Below are 14,423 nucleotides of genomic sequence, written 5' to 3'. Positions count from 1 at the left end.
GATTGGGATTCCTTTGGGCAGGGTCGGTCTGCATGGGTCGAGGCCATTTAGTGTCTTTGATGCGTCCGATAGCCGACACGATGGCGGATTCACCAACACTGAAGTTATACTCTGATAACCGAGGTGCTTCTATAGGATCGGCATAGTTATCAAAGCCGCTCTTGCTCATAATTCCCCGAGAATTTTTCCCTCGATCAATCCTTCAATTGTTCCGAACTGTATTATTTGCTGAACCGTTGTTCATCCGATCTGCGACGTACGGTTGATATTGGTCTTTGTTCGACCTTTGTTCTCTGTAGATCTCCCTTTGGTTTTTAGTAGCTGTCCTATTCTGATGCACGGGTCCATACGGAGCTCCCAACTGGTCATCCTCGACCCTAATTTTCGATTGATATCGGTTGAGTATATCGGCCCAAGTTATTGCTGGATACTCGATCAAATTTTGTTTCAGCCGACGTGATGCTGTCGAACTTAGTTCGTTCAACCCTTGGGTGAAAGCTTGTACGGCCCAATCGTCTGTGACCGGTGGCAATTCCATGCGTTCTATTTGAAATCGGGATACGAATTCTCTCAACATTTCATTACCCTTTTGCTTTACTTTGAAGAGGTCTGATTTCCTTGTTGCAACCTTTATGGCACCAGCATGTGCCTTTACGAACGAATCTGCTAACATGGCAAAAGAATCGATGGGATTTGGTGGTAAATTATGATACCAGATCATTGCTCCCTTCGAGAAGGTCTCCCCAAACTTTTTCAACAACACGGATTCGATCTCATCGTCCTCCAAATCGTTACCTTTGATGGCACATGTGTAAGAGGTGACATGTTCGTTAGGATCGGTCGTGCCGTTATATTTGGGAATTTCGGGCATACGGAATTTTTTGGGGATTGGTTTTAGGGCTGCACTCGAGGGAAAAGGCTTTTGTATGAACTTTTTCGAATCAAGCCCTTTTATCATTAGTGGATCCCCCGGGATTTGATCGACCCTAGCACTGTATGTTTCCACTCTCTTGTAGTTGGCTTCGACTCGTTTTGTGAGTTCCTCGAGCAATTTAGTAATTTCGGAAGTGGTCCCCGATTTTTGCTCGTTTGATTTCACTATGGCGGGCTCCGTTCTAGGGGTGATTTCTCGAAGCGGATTGGAATCCGGCCTGCTTTGTATATGAGTTTGGCTCTGTAACTGGGCTATCGCTACTTGTTGGGCTTGTAGCATCTCGAAGATCATACGTAAGTTGGCTCCTATTTCCCCTGCGTTATGGGTGTCTCGGGTTACGGATCGAGTACCGCCCTGAATGCTTTTTTCCGGTTCGGAACGCTGATTCGCCTCCAGAGCTATTTGTGAATTGACATTCAATAGTACTTCGGCTCGAATTTCGAGTACTTCAATTCGAGCCTCAGTGCCATCGTCAAGTGGACTTCCGGCCCCGAGTGCCAAGTTGTTGGTTTCATCTTGAAGGCCAGCTTCGTGGTCGATAGGTAAAACCATTGCTGATTTGAAGTTGTAAGCCGGTGTGTACTGCAGATTTATATCAAACAATCAGTGTTATCCTTAGCCCCACGGTGGGCGCCAAACTGCTTACCCGAAAAATTGGATAACATTAAATTTATGTATGGTTCTAAGGATACGTGATACCCTTTGATACAAACATAACAATACAAGTATTTGACTATGAGAATGGGAATGATGAACAGAAAGAATGAGTAAGATGAAGTAAAATAAGCACAAGGAGATATCTTTATATATGAGAAAAGATCTTTTGTTCCAATCTATTCGGTGTCTTCATAGCTTACAAGGATCCCCTCTTTCATAATAGAGGGTCATTACTTTATTTATAACAAAATAATAAAATAAAGCAGATAGTGGAGGACCCATGATGATTTGTCTCTTCCTCGATTCCCGCCAAGATAGATTTGTCTCTTGGTGCGGTTGTAACGGTTCTTGTCTGTGAGCTCGATACTGGCTCGAACTCGTTACTGGGTCGGGCCCTTCAGTCTTGGCTCGTCGGTCTTGGCTTCAGTTTGACCTTCGGGATGGGCGTGACGCATTTTCGACATCGAAGCAATGCCTTGCAGATCGATTTAGTCACGGGCTCGATAAGATTATCGAGCCGACTCCTCGAGCAGCCTTCGGACTCGAGGCTCGTTTGTACTGTCTTCGGAGCTCACTCCCAAAATCCTACTCCGGTTTCTTGCCACTCGAACTCGATCGAACGTAGGAAAGCCGAAATCTATTTTGACCATATACAATATAATTGTTGCATATATATCTTGTTGGCCTTGCCTTTGACTGGTCATACCATGTCACTTGACATATGGCATGAGTCTCAGCCTTAAGATGAAACAACTTTAGGCATAAAATTGGACTTATATTTAATTTGTAAAGTCTTAATTAATTATTTAATCCCATTAAATTTAATATGAAGTAGACCCAATAAATTTTATACGTCTGCAATGATAACACAAATGCCCAATAAAAGAAACTGTTCTCTACAAAGAAAAAGAAAATATGAATCAGTAGTAAAATCCGGAGATTTTTACTTATCTATACTACTATTAAAACTTATTTACCCTCAATATTAAAACTTTAGCTTAATTACAAGTTGACATACGGTTTACCATTTATATACAAAAAAAATGCATTAGACTCCAATTTTACCCATTTTCTTTCCCTCTTCTTCCTTCCCCATTCCATTCATCTCTCTCAAGAAAGAATCCACTAATTACTAATGGCAATGGCACGGACAATAGCCTGAAAATCGAGTCACTTGAATTTCATATTTTTTTGCACCTCAAAATAAGGGGAATGAACTTGATTTCCTAGATAATAAATTAAAATTAAGTTTAATAATACTCAATTACTGAAAAATATCGAACGCATTGTTCGCATGCATAAGATTTGAAGTTTCTCATCACCATCTCTTTAATGAATAGCTATAGACAGCCATTAAAAAGTTCGAAACTTTGAATTCGAAAATTGATTTTTGGAAAATTATTATTTGTTTGAATTAGGTGTTGTTGCAAATGATTGGGAATATCCTTTGAACATCTCATTTTGAAAGAATTTGGTGAAGATTTGAGGTGATTTTGGTTAGAATTTCATGTTGAAACTCGAAGAATAAGACATAAATAAATTGTATATATTTTATATGCCGGAGGTAGAAACGGCATACAAAATATATACAACTAACATAATTGTATACAAGTTATATATAAATTGTATGTAAATTGTAATTTTCGATCTGATTTTGTAGAAAAAAATTATATTCAAATTGTAGATCTTGAACGAATTTGTATATATTTTGTAAAAAAAATTAGTGACTTTCTGTAAATAGGAAAACATAAATAAAGTGGATAAATAAATTTGAAATTTAAAAGTCCCTAAAATCTACAACATAAAGGGCCAAAACCAGACAATTTTGGGCCATAGGGTCCCATCTTTGGGAGTTAGCTGGCCATTCCACAAATATCTACAACTTTTTAAATCACAAACTTTAGAGTTACTTGCATAAATTGCTGAGGCTGACGAAGAAAGTTAGAGAGTAGTGCAATTTATTATTTGTCTAATGGTAGTTCATCAGCTTCGAATGTAAATTCTAGACTAAAATTAAAAGTGTATGTTTCTCATACTTCCAGTAGTAAATTTGATCAACTAAATTTTCTACTCGTATAGATTTTAGGTATTACAGAATAAAATTAAGAATATCCACCAACCACGAATGCCTGAAATGTATAGATTTATGAGAAAATTTGCAACTTCACAAATAACATACATTACAACCGAATGACCTATATATAATTTTGCAAAGTTAAAACCCAAATACAATAGGCCCAGTTCGCCAAAAAAGGGCTTATTTCCAATTTTTTTCTGCAGATCTTCAAGCACAAAAATTGTGTAATTTTTGAATCTTAACAGAATCCTGCATAAATCGGTCTTATACCTTCCTATTGCATCTACAAAAAAAAAAAAAAAAAAAAACCAGCCACAATACAATAAAAACCTTTTTTTTTTTCTTTCCCATGTTCCAAAGAGCATAAACCAAAATACAAAAATTAAAAGAATTTGTTATAAATTCGTGATTTGACATAGAAATCAACTAAGAAAATCGACTTTATACATAAATTAGTCAAGAAAAGGTAAGAAAACACACACAAAATTAATTTGTCGATGGAAGTTTAACGTATATACATTTTTCATAGTGGTGAATGGGATAATGACAATAATGACAGTGTATAAATTATATACTAGCATATACAATTATATAAAATTATACACGCTTATATACATTTATACAAAATATATACACTTGTATACATAATATTTAAATAATATATTTATATTGTATAAGTGTGTATAAATAATAACTATACACATTTACAGTTAAAAAATATCGTTTAGCCACCATCACACCTCCATTTCAAATGTGAGAAATTTACCAAATTACCCGTAAACAATGTATCAACCTTGTATAAAACTATGTAACACTGTATAAAAGATGTTTATATACCCATATACACTATTATACGTTGTTATACAAATAAATCCTATCAATGGAGCTTCACGGGTTTTTCTTCTTTCGGAATTTAGCTCAAATCTAAATCCCTTCAATTTTCAGTTTTGAACTCCCAAATGATTGGAACAACCACCAATGCGCACTCAACAATACCCAATTCAAAATGAATCTCAAATTCGAGTTTGGCTTTCAGCTCTTTAATGGATTTTTTTAATCAATTAAATTTCAGATTTGAGAAACTTGAGCCCCAACAATGAAGGTTTTTCTGATTTCTTCAGTTTTCAGCTTATGTTTTCAACCATGAAATGTACCTCAAATCATCATTTACCCCAACAGAACTCGTAGATCCATTCAATGCTTTAACCAAATTTTCAATTAAAAGTGGGTCTTGGAATAAAGGGATAAAAAGAAATCAACTTATATAAATTGGGTCAAATCAGGTAAGAATATAAAATATGAGCCCAATTTGATAGGAATATTGCCTGAGCTGAAATAAAGAGTAATGTTTTTTAGATTTGGACTTTTTTCACTTTTAGTCCGCACCAGAAACTACTTACATTTGATAGCCGAAAAAGTTGTATAATTTTTGTATATAACATAAAGAATGTATATATATATATATATATATATATATATATATATATAATATTTAAGCTTGTTCCTGCTGTCATGAGCAAATCCTGAGAGATGAGTCGATGACCGATGTCACAGTAAGCACTCAAACACATTTTATCATAGTCATGTGACAACCTAATGTGAGATAATATATCAGTTAATCATCATTAAGTGATAAAAATTTGGGTAACTAAAAGACACATTTATGTATTACAGCAAAATCAGTAATCAATCCCTCTAATGTTGACATCTCATTAAAAAGGGGCCAAAATACATAAGACCAAATCCTTAGTGAAAATAATATTACACACTCAACCTTTTAAAAATGTGTCTAATACAGTTGCCAATTTTCTCAATAGGTGTATACTACGCACCAATAAGATTTTGACATGTGTCATCAATTAAAAAGAAAACACGCCAGAAACCTTGCATTTTCAACCACCAAAATGTTAAACATAAAAAATCTTCAGTTTTCACCCAAAAACAACAAATTTTCATCCCATTTTTCAAAATTCATGGCTGCCACCAAAAACATGAACAACCACCCACCATTTTTTATCAAAGGATCTCAGACTCCTCCTGACCCAAATCTAGCACCAACAGAAACATTTTCATATTTAAAAAAAAAAAAAAAAAAAAAGAACGAGTATAAGCCCCTCATAATTTGGATTACTATACTTCAAGCTTGAAAATTTTGCCCAATTTCAAGCACCCATATGACTTCCGAATCAACAGCATAAATCCCATCTGAAATATCAGTTACACTTAAATAAAAAAAAGTAAAAGAAGGGGTTTCACTGTGGTGGTGTTGATGAGGAAGGGACAGAGAGTTCTGAACAAATAATGATTTGGATAAAACAAGATAGAGAGACAGAGGGAGGGTGGGGAAGATGAGGGATTGGCTGACAAGTTGCATTAAATAAGTATTTAGACAATATTTTACCTTGACCAAAAGGGCAGGATATTGTATTTCGATTTGTACACTGTAAATAATACTATATACCATACTCCGTATTATCCATTATCAATGTGAAGCGCCGCGCACAGCTATAACAAAAATGTCTCTTGCCAATCTGTTTATATTAGTTCATCCCCCTATCATATATCACCATACCAAGAATTCAGCCTTAAATTTAATTAATGAAATATGGAGTATTATAATGTTGCTACATTTTCAACAAAAAACCAAGCTATCCAAGTAATCTGGGCAACTAGGAGAGTCAATTAAAATAGGAAAAGCATCTAATCAGGAGTAACCTTTCTTGCATATTGCATCCATGCGAGACTCGGGGCTTGCTAAATGCCTAATTCTATAAAAGTAACCAACTATGGATTGGCTAAATCAAATACGTGGCCAAGTATCATCACGTTGGCAAGAAGCAAATATGTAATGATCTTTGCCAAAATGTCTTATTCCAATAATTTCACCACAACTGCACAAAATAGCGTTAGAATTTTAGTGGACCTTTTATGACATCTATGCTGCACTGATTGCTCAAGCAGGGGAATTTTGCTCTGGTATCACCTCCATCATACCACAATATCCAAGTGCAAGTTCATGGTGATTTTGAGTAACTTGTATGCAGTACAAGAAAAACCTGAAAAGTGAGCAATTCATCTCGACACATATTAAGCCGATAGCTGAAGAGTGCAACTTGAACTAGGGCAACCAAAATTAAGGACACCAAGAATAATCAAAATTGCTCAAACATGTACTTTTGCAATATTTATAGAAAATGACTCATAAAGTATAGACATTCACCCGGCAACTCGAAATACTATAGACAGACTCTTTTCAGACAGACTGCAGATACATCTCATGTGCTAACTGCGAAAGGGACTCCGCACTCTGAGAAGCTAATTCACTGATAATAAAAACTTCCATACTTTCACCAAAACACAAGCAATGCAGGGGAATAGTGTATAAAATTCCCAAGATGCCACTGCTGTTACCTCTTGACTCTTCACGCCGTCTTATTTACCACTGTCATATGGAGTGACCCCACCTCGGCACCTCCCCTCAACCACGACTGACTCTTGACCCGGACTGACCAGACTCAGGGAGGTGATCTGACTCGACTTGACATGACCCCAACACCAACATGTCATCTTCAAACTGCATTTCTCATCCACCATACTCAACCCCTGCATATGTTAATGCTTCAGGTGAGCAAAGGATTAACAAAAAATGCCTTTAAGCTTTTCGATCCAACAAGAGCATGCAGATTAAGGAATAGGATAAATGCTTCGCACACAATGTTATGCACCTGTTAAGGAGAAAAAATTGGTGGATGGATGTCATAACTTTCAACCAAACTTGAATCCACCAGATGGAAGTTGAATGTCATTCCCGCCAAAATTGAATCCAGCTTGTGTTTCATCACCTGCCGGCAATGTTTCGTCCTCCTCCTCCAACCAGTATGTTTCCAGTATCTTAACAGCCTTCTCATATATCTCATTGTTATCATGACTCTGAAGGTTTTCAATCTTTTCCAATCCCTCTGCATCGTCGGTCAGCTGAGCATAGAAATTAATGCCTCCAGTGTTTGCTTTTTCTGCTTCCCCAACCTTCAATATGTTTTCTAATCCTTCCAGACAGACTGTGACAATCCTTGGATCGGGGCACACAAGCAAATCACATAGAGGCTTTATGCAACCCTGACTCACCAAGAACCTGAAGCCAAAAGCACAAGAAAACACCGAGTTCAGTAATATTATCAGCAATATCAGAGGGATGATTACCCAAAAGAGACGTTACATACTTGATCTGCTCATGAGTCCCACCAGAAGTAGCATTTGAAATAGCCCAGGCAGCCTCTTTTTTGATATCAAATTCTGCAGTTTGAAGCAGATTGACCAGAGGAGCAATTAATCCAGCCTCAATTACAGCCTGCTCAAATGTAAAAAAATATCTTATTATTTAGAATTTTAGATAAATGGAAAATGCACTGGTGGTTTAATCAATTGAAAAGTCTATCAATAAAAGCAAAGAAAGCTGGGCTGTGGTAAGAGGGCGGTGCGCATTACTACAAAGCATCTCCACAACTCAAATTCTCATTTCAATTTCAAACTACTACACCAACTATTACACTCTCATATTCACCTATTTAACCACCCATAGATTTGCATTATAGAACTTAGAAGACGTGCAAAAACTGTATGCAAGAGACGTACCTGTATCTGCTCCTTGTTCCCAGCAGTAATATTGGATATGGTCCAGCATGCCTCTTTCTTGATGCTCTTTTTGTGATTGTGTGTTAACAAGCTCAGCAGGCAAGTAAGGGCACCATGTTCAATAATGCACTGGATTGTGAAGATAGTTGACATTAGTAAAAAAAATAAAGTAATATGCATGACTAACACAAAATACATTAGCAGAAGGTTTAAGAAAAAAGCAAAGCAAAAATTCATTTTTCCAGTGTGGTCTCACACTGCACTCATCCTACAATTTTAGCACATAAAAAAGGATGATATATAGCTGAACAGGACCAGCAGAGGAAGACAGATAATTGATGATCTCCACCAAACCGATCCCAAGACACTGCCAATTTAACAAGGGTGAGTTAAACTCACTTTCCCTTTTGTACCTGACAATTAGATTCTCCTTTCAAGAAGCATATAACTTCAAGTTCATATTTTGAAAAACGAAACCATGCTAGAAGCACCTAGTGAAAAGCGCACAGCTTGCGAAACACCTCTTGAGCATCTTATGACATTAACATATCTCAGAAAAGCATAATGCCTCCACAGCATCTTAAGATACAAAGTATAAGGCCCCACTTGAGAGCATATGACAAACTTTGAGCATTTGAAAATGAATTTCAACCTAAATCTAAACATTATGTAATTTCTTATTACCAACTTACATAAGAAAATAGTGTCGTGTTTCTTCAAATCAAGATTTAAAGGGATTAAGTTAGTGAAACACTTGAGAGAAATCTAAAATGCACCAAAAAAAGAAACCCGACAAACTGCTTTATTAAAAACAACGAAGAATTGCTTTAAAAATAATGGACCAAACACCCGTAAGTACTATTTTTGAAAAAACTACTTAAAGAAAAGGCACTTCAATACAAAAAGTGAATCCAATACAATCCCAATCTATTTACGACTATCCAATATGTTCTTTACTACAGTTCTAATTTGTGGAACAAATGGCAGTCAAAATGTTAAAAGCGCAAAGAATTATTTTCCATTTCTTTCTCCTTAGTGTCATTAAACTATTTGGAACAGAGTAATTAAAATCGCTGCGTGAAAATTTAAGGAGCGCCATCTTATCAGTTTACACTTGTTTTGCCTAAAGAATTTACTTTGAACTATCTGGAAGTTATTGAACTTTCCCTTTGCTTGATCAGAAAAAAAAGATGGACGTCTGGCTAAAAGAATACAATTGAAACAGGTCTGTGACATTCCATTGTTACAACTAGTACAAAGTTTACGCTTTTAAAGTTTCAACTTTATACAAGCCATATATTTGGAAAATATTAGGAACTGGGGCTTATCTTTGGAATAACATGGAAACCACAACTGCTCCACAATTAGGTAAAGATATTAATAGCCCGTTTGGCCAAGCTGCAAAAATCAGCTTATTTTGAGAAGTGCTTTTCTCAAAAGTACTTTTGGTGAGAAGCAGTTTGTGTTTGGCTAATTAATTTGAAAATCACTGCTGAGCAGCAATTAGTGTTTGTCCAAACTTTAAAAAACTGCTTCTAAGTGTATTTTTCTCAAAAGTGCTTTTCAAAAAAGTGCTTTTGGAGCTCCAAAACTGTTTCTGCTTATCCTCAAAAGCACTTTTTTTCCTTTCAAAAGCTTGGCCAAACACCTTAATTTTAGAAAAAAGCACTTTTGACCAAAAGAAAAAAAAGCGCTTTTGCCTTGGCCAAACAGGCTATAACATACTTACAGCTTATAAATCGTTTTTTCCTGCCTATATTACATACACTATGTTAAGTGAGGTGCCATAAACACTAGCATTTTGTTTCTGGTAAACTATACAGAAATACTCAACTGCCAAAAAATGTACTAATGTAGTGTCATTTCAAGCTCAAGATTGGATAGTCACTGATTAAGGATGTAGAAAAAATAAAATAATAACGGTGCATGTCTTGCTGCAAATTACAGCACTAAGACAGCCACTTTCAATAACTGTAGATTTAACTATGCTACTGCATATTACAACAATAAATCAAATAAATTAATCTTGTCCACAAAATTGTAAACTAAGAGCAGGTGTTAGGCAATAAAAATGATAGCTACAAGTGCAGATGGTACTAGACAGGGGCGGAGCTACCGTTCTGGTTACGAGTTCGGCAGAAAGGTTTTGTAGCTTTGGCCCAAATTTGCATTTGTGTTAAGAAATCCACTTAGAGCCCGTTTGGATTGGCCTAAAAAAAGTGGCTTTTCAGCAGAAATAGCTTTTAAGCAAAAAGCAACAAGTTGGGATTGCCCAGATTCTTGCTTTTGGCTTGTTTTATGCAGTTTTTAACTTATTTTAAGCACTTTTTTATTTTGCCAAACACTGAAAAAAGTTAAAAAGAGCTTAAAAGCTGATTTGACCAGCTTAAAAGCCAATCCAAACACCCTCTTAATATGTATAAATAATCTACCCAAAACCAGTAAGCAGCCTTTTCTAGAATTCAAAACCAACAACTCAAAGTTCTTGATCCGTATCTTGTACTACTCAGTGTGTTAAACGCTCGCCTAAAGCGTGCTTAAGCCCTGAAGCTTGGTGAAGCGCAGGTTGTGCACTTCGCCTCGCTTAATTGGCGCTTTAGTGTAGGTCTCAAGGTGTTAAGGCGAGTGTCTTCCACCAATGGGTTCCATCTTTAAGGGTACAATTATATATAGCTAATTATAGTTTTTCCATTCTGTCCAAATAATTATTATTTGTGTCTATGCTTACATTTTTCTTGCAATACATTTCTGTATCTTTATTTTTCCTTGACACCTTTCTTCCTATAGCCCATGCCTTAATTGTGCTTTGCGCTTAAAGCTCCATAAGACATTGGAGCCTTTTCGCGCTTTTCGCTTTTGGCTACTACTAGATTGCTCGGTTGCATAGAGAACCGGCCTAAATCCAGGAGTGAACCGAGCACAATGCTATAAAGTTTAGAAATGGACTGAAGATGATCAAATTTGAAGTTGATTCAGGGAATGCTGAAATATCTTCACAATATATATTATATCAGATGTTTCCAACTTTCAACCTTTTATTTTATTTGTACCTTTTTTCATTAGTCAATTCATCAAAGTGTTTGGCTACAACCATGAAAGCTTCTAAAAGCTCCTTAAGACCTACATACCTGAGTCTGGAGGTCATCTCCTGTAACAATATTTCCAACTGTACGGAGAGCAGGGATGAGTACTGAAGGAGACGGATGCCTGAACATCAATTGGCATACATATATCAGATTCAATCATAAGCTAAATACAAAAAAAGTAGGTTAAATGAGGAAACTAAAACATCCCACTCACATGAGGAGCTCAACCAGCCGTGGACAAACACCTGCTTCAATGACGGCTTGAATTTTGTCGTTGGTACCATCAGAAAGGTAAGAAAGTGCCCAGCATGCATCTGTTAGCACCTCTTCATCATTCGAATGAACGAGGCGCTGAAGAGCTGAGAGTGCTGGTCTCACCTGGAAAATGAATCGTCATCAGTAATGCAAAAACAATCCAATAAGGTCTCAAGGAAAAACAATTTTTTGAATTAAATACTGCAGGCATGAAAAATTTTCGACAGCCATTACCAACCTGCTCAAATGGAGGTTGCGGCTTGCCTCTACAAAAGTTTGATAAAGTCCACGTGGCATTTCTCAGCATTGAAAGCTTGGCATGCTCGTTCAACTGAGCCAGCAAAGGAATCAAAGCCCCATTACTAAGCACAAGATCACGGCATCTAGGAGAATCGCCAGCAACATTTCCCAATGCCCACACAGCCTGTAGTTGGAAAGAAAACACAATCAGCCTGCTAATCAACATAACTTCAGTCTATACGGCATAAGGGTCTACCCATTTTCAAAACACACCTGCTCACGGACATCATCACTTGGAGAACCCAGAAGCTTTACAAAAATTGGCACCGCCCCATGATCAATCACCACTCTGGTATTCTCCGAGGTACCAGAAGCAATGTTTGTGAGAGCCCAAGCAGCTTCAAACTATGAAAGCATAACCACAACGATAAAGTAAGTGTGAAGCTACAACGTGAAACGCTAAAGAAGGCACAAATAGAGTAATCAAGCATCACTCTCATACCTGGAGCTGCGGAAAGTCTTCCCTCATTAGAAACTCAACAAATCGAGGAACAACACCAGATTGTATAACTTCCTCAATAGGAGGACTCCTTTCTGTTAATCATAAATCGCACGTTAAGTCGATTGAATGAAACCAGCATAAAAGAAGCAGGAGTAGACTTAGTCATACCAATAGAGAGCAATTTACGGAATTGTGTGGTGGCCTCCAGCTGCAAATTGTTATCATTTGACCAAACACCAGCAACCATTGATGGAAGACTTTCCAACTGTAAACCAACAATTAATTACCATTCAAAACCACATTCACAATCAAATCAGCACAAACAATCAAGTCCCAACTATGAGATAACTGTGATTAAAAAACCATTTGATCCAAAGTTCATTTATGAACAAGTTTTAAAACAGAATCAAACTAACTTTTGCTCCTGCTTAAATATTCATTATTTTGGACAGACGAAACATATACACGAACATTCATACAGCAGAAACTGATTTGGCCTTAAACATCAAAGTGACTATCCCCTCATCCAGGGGCGGATGCACAATAGAAGCAGCTTTAACTCAGACCCGTTATATGAGTTGTGAAATCTACTAAATATGTACAAATATTAAATCTTTGTCAGTGGGTTTAGTGGCATCTCGAACTCATAAGGTTCAATCCTGAATTCACCTTTGCAGCCTGATTATTACAAAAAATTGCATAGTTTGAGATTGATTAATCAATTGATTGAATACAACAACAACAACCCAATATAATTCCACTAGTGGGGTCTGGGGAGGGTAGTGTTTAGAGAGGCTATTTCACATCTCCCTCCCCTCCAAGAACTCCCCACCTTGTTCTTGGGGTGACTCGAATTCACAACCTCTTGGTTGGAAGTGGAGTATGCTCACCACTAGAGCAACCCACTCTTGTCAATCAATTGATTGAATAAAGACTAACAAATGACTTTCCAAAAATGGCAAAAAACTATCACTAAAGCTCCAGGATTCAATTTTTACCAATCAAATAGCTAAACATCCAAATGGGTATGCAAAATATACTGATAAAACAAGACCCAAATTGAAGGGAAAAAAGAGAATTTAGTTACTATAAATAACAAAACCCACCTTTTTTTCCACGGTAGATGTATGGAGATTAGCCGGGAAGGGTTGTTGTTGGGGTTGAAGGCCTTCCCTACGCTTCTTGAGCAAACTCTCTTCTCTCTTGCTCTTTCGGATCTCAACCATGTTGTCCTCTCGCCGGCGCCGGCCTTCCTCGGCGTCGACGGCGACCTTGTACCGGTTCCGACGAACTTCCGTCCTAGCACTTGGTCTCAGAGACATCTTCGTATAAAAAAAACGAGAACTGCAAAAGAGATAGTAATAGGGTATTACAGAAAACCCTTGAGAAGGACAACCAAGATTGAAAAAAAAAAATATATATATATATATATATATATATATATATATATATATATATATATATATATATATATATATATAGAGAGAGAGAGAGAGAGAGAGAGAGAGAGAGAGAGAGAGAGAGAGAGAAAATATTTTGGAGAGAAGACCGTGACTGACAAGGGTTTGGGAAAGAGTTCCTCTTCTAGTCTACTTCTCTTCATGGGCCGGGTCTTCATCTATTTTGGGTTTTTCTTCTGGGCTCAAGCCCAAGATTCTGTTCAAAAATAAGTCACAGTTTTAAAACTTAGACACGTTTTAATTCGAATAGAATTTAGAACAAAAATACCCTCAATTTGAAATATCAACAGAGAATTTCTCCGTTTTTTTTTTCGAACTTATTGGCCACTGATTCTTAATCAAATATTTTCTATTTCTCAATTAAAATAAGGAAAGAAAATAAAAAATAATGCCAACAATATGACGTTCAAATTAAATCTCCCATCTCCATGGGCAAGAAAAAGAATAGTTGCACACCGTAAGCTTTTAATTAATGTTTGTCTTCGATGACGATATAATTGGCTACTCAATTGGGTAGGGAATTGGTAGGGAAATCTGAATGACATATATGAGTAGGTAACAAGAGAATTGGAATTATAGG

At 36.7% G+C, this 14,423-nt stretch overlaps 1 protein-coding gene across 1 annotated transcript; it reads right to left on the bottom strand.

Annotated features, from left to right (window-relative positions):
* Positions 1 to 6,801: 6,801 nt before the first annotated feature.
* On the bottom strand, positions 6,802 to 13,933 carry LOC107810574 (importin subunit alpha-2). Its single transcript, XM_016635365.2, has 11 exons — positions 13,490 to 13,933; positions 12,552 to 12,648; positions 12,384 to 12,475; positions 12,155 to 12,286; positions 11,880 to 12,065; positions 11,601 to 11,764; positions 11,429 to 11,507; positions 8,301 to 8,429; positions 7,889 to 8,016; positions 7,394 to 7,800; positions 6,802 to 7,271 (listed from the first exon to the last, which is right to left on the bottom strand). Exons 1-10 carry the CDS (start codon positions 13,703 to 13,705, stop codon positions 7,434 to 7,436), a joined length of 1,590 nt encoding a protein of 529 aa, XP_016490851.1. The 5' UTR covers positions 13,706 to 13,933; the 3' UTR covers positions 6,802 to 7,271; positions 7,394 to 7,433.
* Between the last annotated feature and the right edge of the window lie 490 nt (positions 13,934 to 14,423).

Source organism: Nicotiana tabacum, chromosome 14 (assembly GCF_000715075.1).
Source record: "Nicotiana tabacum cultivar K326 chromosome 14, ASM71507v2, whole genome shotgun sequence".
NCBI lineage: Eukaryota > Viridiplantae > Streptophyta > Magnoliopsida > Solanales > Solanaceae > Nicotiana > Nicotiana tabacum.
The sequence above is the reverse complement of the archived record's forward strand: the minus strand, read 5'-3'. Positions and strand labels throughout refer to the sequence as shown.

Bases quoted from the DNA above. Each gene is read 5' to 3' on its own strand.
- LOC107810574 (XM_016635365.2), bottom strand. From the start codon at position 13,705: ATGTCTCTGAGACCAAGTGCTAGGACGGAAGTTCGTCGGAACCGGTAC. The intron at 12,649-13,489 runs GTGGGTTTTGTT...GTTGGTTTACAG, and splicing joins CATCTACCGTGGAAAAAAAG to TTGGAAAGTCTTCCATCAAT. The intron at 12,476-12,551 runs GTATGACTAAGT...TATGATTAACAG, and splicing joins CCGTAAATTGCTCTCTATTG to AAAGGAGTCCTCCTATTGAG.